The sequence below is a fragment of the Spodoptera frugiperda genome, chromosome 6 (assembly GCF_023101765.2).
Source record: "Spodoptera frugiperda isolate SF20-4 chromosome 6, AGI-APGP_CSIRO_Sfru_2.0, whole genome shotgun sequence".
Classification (NCBI taxonomy): domain Eukaryota; kingdom Metazoa; phylum Arthropoda; class Insecta; order Lepidoptera; family Noctuidae; genus Spodoptera; species Spodoptera frugiperda.
The window spans coordinates 6,994,071-7,002,219 of record NC_064217.1 but is presented as its reverse complement, the minus strand read 5'-3'; the positions used below and the strand labels follow the sequence as shown (position 1 = coordinate 7,002,219).

At 34.5% G+C, this 8,149-nt stretch overlaps 1 protein-coding gene across 1 annotated transcript; it reads left to right on the top strand.

The window, feature by feature from the left end:
* Window positions 1–1,533: 1,533 nt before the first annotated feature.
* Window positions 1,534–7,315, top strand: LOC118267573 (uncharacterized). Its single transcript, XM_035581642.2, has 3 exons — window positions 1,534–2,014; window positions 4,002–4,194; window positions 5,189–7,315. The coding sequence occupies exons 1-3, from the start codon at window positions 1,829–1,831 to the stop codon at window positions 5,503–5,505; spliced, it is 696 nt and encodes a 231-aa protein (XP_035437535.1). The 5' UTR covers window positions 1,534–1,828; the 3' UTR covers window positions 5,506–7,315.
* The last annotated feature ends 834 nt before the right edge of the window (window positions 7,316–8,149 follow it).

Sequence of the window (8,149 nt, the reverse complement as noted above, 5' to 3'; positions counted from 1 at the left end):
AGAGTTGTGCGGTGCGGGAATCGAACGCACGACATGTTGCACGGCAGCCAGTTGCTTAGCCACCAAGCTAACCGTTTGCATTTCTAGTTGCAGTCGTTCATATTGGACTACAACACTGTTATTTGTATTTTTCAATGAGTACCTTATATTTTGATTCGATACAATCGAACATCAAATAGCACTGAATTGTGTCCACTAATACTTGATTAACATAATTAACGCATTTAAATTACTGAACCAAGATAATTCAACTCTAGTTGAAACAAATAAATTATTGCCGATACAGCACAAACCTAATACAGAAATGCCCATACATTTCCATTGCCAATAAGACCTATACCCTTCTAATGACTCTCAATTTCAGGCACTCAGCTGATCTAAGAGCGAAGAGGGAGCGGGAGCGGAGATGAAGATACTAAGAATAATATGAAATTGCAAGTACCTACTTTTAATTGTTTATGAAAGTAGTAAATGTACTCCACCCATAACTCAAATCCATAAAAATAGTTATATTACGATCCTGTCGTAGATTCTAATAACGAATCTTAAAATGCAATAAATGTAAATGATGCAGTAAATGGAGTAGTTTAAAATAAACCAAAATCTACTCCTACACTCCAATAATGTTCCCTAAAACCCAACTCGAAAGTTTCATTAAAATCGGGACAGAAAATTAAGCACCCCTACGATTATCGCTACATCTTATCAGTTACCCCATCAGCACACTCTAAGAGGCTTAAACTCCATTACTTAGAACCAAAACAGTGAGCGTTAAATATGCAAACCACACTTGACCTGCATTTCAATGAACCTTTCAAACCTCACTCAACATGACTGATATTAATTGAGGGTTATATACAATTTGATCGATTCCCAAACACTCGAATATGCTAACGGTCTTGGGGTAATACCCTATAAAGAGTTCTACATCATTGTCCACTCTGGACTTATGTATGTTTACTTATGAATCATCGTGTTCGCTGATTTGAGAGGAAAATAAGGCAACATGTCCCATGCGACTTGAAGATAGCGACCGGACTGTTGAAAATTGCGATTTTTAACCGCTTAAGTTTGTTAAAAAGAAAACGAATTTTCAGTTTATAATGGTTTTCTTTTTGTTTTTCACCTATTGGTAAACTAAGTGGTGAACATTTTGGGACAACAGAAGTTCACAAGTTATTTTTTGCAGCAAAGAATTTTAGTAGTTTAGTAGTAAATTAATTGTACCTAAGATTATCCATTTCTGAAGTTATATTTATGGTATACAGTAAAGAGTTTTTGTATTGTATTAAGGTTAATATACCTAAACCTTTACATAATATTACATATTACCAAACCACAGACGCATAATTTTGGGTGATTAAATCATCAGATGACGCGACGAGTAATCATCAGACTATTTACAAAAACAAATTAATATCTAATCTAGTATTGTAGATTACTTCAATTATCTTCGTAATATACGAGTAATTATATTATATTATCTTTAATAAACCAGGAACTAAACTTGTACCTACCCAACATTTTTCATGTTAACCTTAAACTGATTAAAGCTTTAACTGCGATTATTTCATGCACAAAAACTCGAAAATGTTTGTCAAACTACTATCTCATGTATATAACGGACCTAATCATGAAGCATGAACTGATAAAAAGAAATATTATCTTTTCATTAGTATCACCATTTTATCTATAAATAACTTTATTGACAAATCAGTGGGTCCGAGGAAAGTGCGTGTCGGAAAAACGATGGCTGTGAATTTACAACTGCGTGTTTATATGAACAGACAGACAATTACATGAGTGTTAGAAGTGAAATTAAGTCAAAATGCCGGCTATAACAGAAGAGAATGATATCTTGAAAACTATATTATTTTCTTTCAACGTGTTTGTGCATATGTTGGTAGGAATCATGATGGGTGTGCCTATGCTGTATGCAGTGCTCCAGAATTTCCAGACTGATGAAGCAGACTCGGAGGCTATAATGCATCATATCCTGATCTGTGTACCAGCGGTAAGCTTTTACTGTTATAATTTTTACGTCAAATAAATTTGATCGTTCACGCATAAATAATAAACTGTATATATACGGTACAGTACAGTACAGTTTGCACTAGGCATCGTTTCTGTATAAAAACTAAATGTATCTTTGGTTAATAAAACAATATTCTCTACATTATAAACATACAATAATTTCTTTTAAGTGTTTATTTGTGATATTTTGGGCCATTTGTCGTGGTCACAGAAAATTATTGACGTTAATTTACAATCTATATGCTACATATATTACAACTCAAACTAGTAATAAATAACAGTGACCGCTTTTGGAATTTTATTATCAAACACGTTACGTGTTTAACAAACATGTTGTTCCACAGTCAATACTTTATCACACTGATTAAAAAATGCATTGAATTCTGAAAATATCGTTAATGAAAAGCGATATCCATCTAAATCATGTCATCACTAAATATGTGTTTATGTTATGTACATAAACACACACTTTGTACGTAATTATGATATTAGCATGAAGCATATTCAAAGAGGAGATGTCATAACTGGATTTCCCTTTAACATAATGCGTGACGCTTTACGGAGAACGCGGAACATGCAGTCCCATACTACAGACACGTTGCTAATAATAATTGTCCACATTTTAATGTGCCACTTTCTGAGTCTTCTTGAAACCTATCTACACCTTTTTACTGATAATATCATTGGGCAGGGCCCATTTGTTCTGTCGCAGTCGACAATCACATTATGGCATCTCATCTTTGTACTTGCTTCATGGTTATTACGCACTCTAATAGATATGTAATAAGGCATCTGTAAATAATATGATTCACAAACGGATTATTGTATAATTAATAATCAATTCTAAGTAATTTGTCTGTATTACAACGTCAAAATGTGGACTTGTATAGCATTCTATCTATTAGGTACCTAATACATAATTGATTCCAATGTTCAGTGATGACTTTTGATAATACTTATCTATCTATATACCTATATTACTCAACACGTGGCTATTATGTTAGAAGAAAACCTAAGTCATCACCAACAATGTACATTATCAGCTTATAAACACATCATATCACGTCTTTTAATCGGCGAAAGAGAAGACAAAGTAACACATGCTTTGGAGGCGAGCTTATTGCCATACACCGGCCAAACTTCGTGTCTTCGTGCGTTCCACTGAAGATTTTCCAAAATACCGAAAAAACACCCAATAATCGAGACCCCTCTTTTTTAAGGGGGATAATCATCTAAAGACGGCGCCTTGGGCGAGGCGAGAGGGAGTGTCAGACTCTTACTGATTAAAAACCACCCCGTTCCTACTTCTGCTTTTCGAGCCGGAGTCCCGGTAACCCGCTAAGCAGTCCGCAGCTCCGGGTCGAATCAAGACCCCCTAACTTGCAGATTTGCCGTCACGTTTGCAACCACTCGACTCACGAGGCATTTGTTGCAATATGCATTATAATAAACAACAATTTATGAATTATCTTCTTAATATTTAAGGTTTACATTAGCTCTTGTATTAAAATGTGATTACCTATATCTTAAACCAGATTAATCCCAATTGTGATACGATAAAAGCTTATTGCGTTTTAATCACAATGTCGTTATTTAATGAGCAATTGCTTGCATTTTATTAATCTATCTTCTTTTAGTCCACTTGTTAATCAAATATTGAATACTTTTTGATATACATACTCCAAAGATGAGTATTAGAATCGAAAAACCATATCTTCACCCTACTGACATAAAAAAATACAACATCTACCGACTTTTTATGACACAGTGCGATAAAAGAGCAGAGTAGAAGAGTTATAAGTACACAGCCGGCCTCCAGTAACCTCACTCACACGCCAGTTTTGTGAGGCCATAGAATCACTCAGGTCTAGCCAACCCATTCGTGCCAAATCGTGGGTCTCCCACGTAAAAGCATACTTTCTATATAAGTACTATATCTATTAACAAATCCACATTTCTCATTCCAGTACCAAGTTCTGGCATCACAAGCGCTGCTCAGCTTATGTCCTTACAACACCTGGTCTTCACCACTCAGGAAGACCAACAAGATACGAGCACATTGGGTCCTACATTTGGCCGCCTATGTTATGGGAGTCGCTGGCAGCGTGATCATCATGTCCTCGAAGAAAAAGCACTTTCAAACTCCACATGGACGACTAGGTAATTGATATGACATGCTAATATTTATTTCATGCCTTTGTAGTGTAGGTCAGGTTATAAACGTTGTATGGAAAGTCCACGATCAATCAGTTATGAGACCCTCTGATTATGTTACATGGACGTAATATGAAGAAACAGATCTCAATTTTTGGGCAGAATTAATTTCTGAGTCAATTCTGTACTATATTTTTTATAATAACTATCGTAAGACATATTAAATTAACTAAAAATCACGGTTTACTCACGTATATTAATGGAGAAAAGCTCTACTAGTTTCGAGTCAGAGAGGGACGTGGCGACGTCGCGCCGCCTACAGTAGACCGCGCGACGTCGTCGCCGCGTCTGCGCACGCTGCTAATGATGAAGAGTCATGTTAGTTAATGCTATACTACTTAAGTTCTCTTGACTCTGTAAAAAAAGTACCTGAATAGAGGTGAATAAGTGCATTCATAACATTAAAGACAACTATAAATATGTTATGAATCCTTGATCTGTTATCGTCAATTTTGAAAGTCAATAAGTACTGTAATAATACTTTGTTTTTTATTACTGCTCCAACAGCGATTAAATTAACGTAATTTGTGTTGCTAATATCTTACGAATGATTCCTATCTATAGGTACGTAGCAAGTATTTGTCATTGCTGAGACAGATAAATATTCAACACGTTATATAATTCTGATAAAGTTATGTCACTTGTTATGCAATTATTTTTTAAGCTGCGATATGCGATACTTAGGATCTTATCTGTATTAAATAGCACAAATATTGGGTTTTTTCAATATAAAACCTAATAATTGTATTCGGATTAACTTTTCCTTTGCACTTACTTCTTTACTCTTAAAACAAGCTTCAAACGACCAGCCTTTGGCCTATCGACCATCAAGAAACTATCATTTATTTATCGACATAACAACAAATAATGCTTCCCACAATTTGATCATTGTAAAATAGTCTATAACACCCACACTTAAACTCTACTTTAACATTTCCAGGTCTGGTGTGCCTCACCATAACCCCAGTGACGATGCTGACTGGACTACTAACTCTATTGGCTCATCCAATGCGAAGGTTCTATCCAGTCAAGATTAACAAGCTGGTACACGTCCTAATCGGGATGGCTTGCTATGTCTGCTCCACAGCTGCTGTCTGCCACGGATTCAACAAAGAAGGCTTCAGAGACTGGATGAACGAACGAGTCACTAACGGTTTTATTGCCTTCACTAGCATCGTCACCTCCATTGTGCTCTTTAACCCTTTGCTCACAGTGTTCAGGTTGATTTATAAAATTTTGAATAGAGATTGTCAGTGAATTATAGGTCTGTGTTTAAGCAGTATCTAATGAATGTGGACGATTAAACTAATATGACTGCGCGCGACGTGCAGCTGGATTGATTTCCGTATGGAACAAATTATTATTTCTGGTCTGGACGTCATGTGTACACGTATAAAAAATTGTATGTTAATCAACGCACCCTCGATACAGGAGAAAATCCTAGTGCGGGGGCAACGAATTTAAAGAGCGAACATTATATTAACCAGTATGCTTATGTAAATATTATTATAATTTATTTAATTCTATGTTATATTAATAATAATATTAACTAGGATTATAATGTATTATTAATATATAATAGTTTGTCCTATGATATAAATGTTCCTAGAGATTTTAGTATTGTTACCAAGGAATACTGTATTTTGTAAGTTTGTTTCTCCTGTTGATATCCTAACTAGTTAAATGGACTCTCGATGGTCAGTGTCACCAGTGTCGGTTTAATACCAGTTTTAAATACTGACCGGAATTGAAAGCATATACATTTAAGCACCTATGATCGGTCTACACCTATGATCTACAAACCATTGTTAGATGAAGATATTATGACATTTTTAATCATACTCCACTACTTTTATTTCTATAATAAGTCGTAATTCGTAAATCTACCACAGCAAGTACGAGACATAGTAAAAGTAAAGACACCATTCCAGATTTCGAGTAATACCTAAAAAAAATAGAAAATACGTCTTTAGATAAATTGAATAAGTCGTTTAAATTAAGAGGAACATTTTTTCACCTAGAATACACGATCGTATTGCATATCTATGTTAATTTACATTCTTTTATCATGTTATAGAAACATTAATTGTGCTTTTTATGATATGACCGAATCCGACATCCGACCGAACATCATACTCAGGGTGCTTTTCCACCAGAGATGTGCTACGCTACGTTGCTGTGAATGCGTTTTGCTTCCACCAATCATAATCATTGGTACACATAGCTTAGCACTGGTGGAAACGAATACAGCTAAGCTATGTTTTTTTATTTATGGAAAGATGCATGCTTTGGATGCGTGCTATGGATGGCTTCACTACTATTGTCACATATACTCGAACAGCGCATCTTCCTCGCACAGCTACATAGCTTGGTACCAGTGGAAACGATGACAGTTTCACAGCTTAGCTATCACATCTTCGTAGCCTAGCTACATAGCACATCTCTGGTGGCAAATCACGTTTACACTAATACAACGTTATCATCATACAAGATGATATCGTGTGTGGGTTATAATATACGTGTATATAGGGAATATAATGTAGTTTCATTACAGATTCAATTACTGGCAGACGCCATGTTAATACTGTCCGTGTGATATAATAAACACTTAGTCTCCACGTAATTTAGGTCACCCGAGAAGCGTATAGAGTTAAGTAATTAGTTCCTGGACAGCAACTAGTCTTGGTACTAAAATTCTTTAGATGATATTTTACGTGAATTTTTGGTGTAAAGTTATGATTGTAAAATTGGTTGTACAATGAAAACTCTACCTTGTTGCTATGTATGGAGTGGGTCGACTGTATTAACAAAGAATCAAATCATATCATTAGAACTTAAAACGGAATATTTACCATGTTTATTAGTTTTTGTGAGTTTCCGATATTTCGGGACTGTTGCAAGCGCCATGATCACGGATGAACTGATGATGGCGGAAAAATGAATGATGGTAATTATCGATCGTTTTAAGTTCTAATGATATTACTAGTGACCATGTCAGTTTAAAAATCTAATCATTATCAGAAATGTTTTATTTCATTATTACATGATTATACATGTTATACAGTTGGTAGTCTCCTTTTATTTTAAGCATATGGATGCCTGTACCAGGAGGTGCCGTGTGTAACAAATACATGACCTATGTTCTCATTTGTACAAAGCAAATCTTGTGCTTTAACTTAATTTATAGTTATTTACTACATATATTAACCAACAAAACCAAAAGAAATTGAAATAATTTTCCATTGAAATAATGGACCAAAAATTGTTATAGATCAATTTAACTTTACTCCACACCAGGATAGATCTGTCCTCTCGAACTAAAAATAAGATAGGTACTTTACTACTACTACTACTACTAAAATGATGGATTTTTACCATCATTCCATTGATTACAATTTTATTTTGTAATATGCTGCCATAAGTTGTTATAATATAAACGTCCTGGAACGTCAACGTAAAAGTTAAAAATCTAATTCATAATATAATAATTTATTACTTCGTTACTCATACACTATCATAAAGGGTATCATTTATAAGCATCAAATTTATCTTTATTGTATAGAAATGCATTTATATAGACGGATTATTCAAAGAACCCGCCATTACAATTTCAAACCTTTAGGTTGGTTACTATAGTGATGTTACGTGTCAGTTGTCCGTTTTCAGATCTATCGTAATGAATATACTTAAAAATCGGTTATTTTAATAGATTTTGAATATTTGTATTAAATCATATTTTGTTTGGTTTAATTTAATATAAGATCGATTTTTGATATTGTGTATAATGGTGTGGATCTTTCAAAAACCTTTTTGTCTTGATGTCATTGATTCGTCAATGCTCTACGCAGTCTCATGCTATTTTGGAAGTTCTTGAGTTTTATTTATGAAACATATCACCTGA

What these genes read in the sequence shown, in the direction of transcription:
- LOC118267573 (XM_035581642.2), top strand. Translation starts at nt 1,829, where the DNA reads ATGCCGGCTATAACAGAAGAGAATGATATCTTGAAAACTATATTATTT. An exon ending in TCCTGATCTGTGTACCAGCG is followed by an intron (nt 2,015 to 4,001) that starts GTAAGCTTTTAC and finishes TTCTCATTCCAG; the next exon opens with TACCAAGTTCTGGCATCACA. An exon ending in AACTCCACATGGACGACTAG is followed by an intron (nt 4,195 to 5,188) that starts GTAATTGATATG and finishes TAACATTTCCAG; the next exon opens with GTCTGGTGTGCCTCACCATA.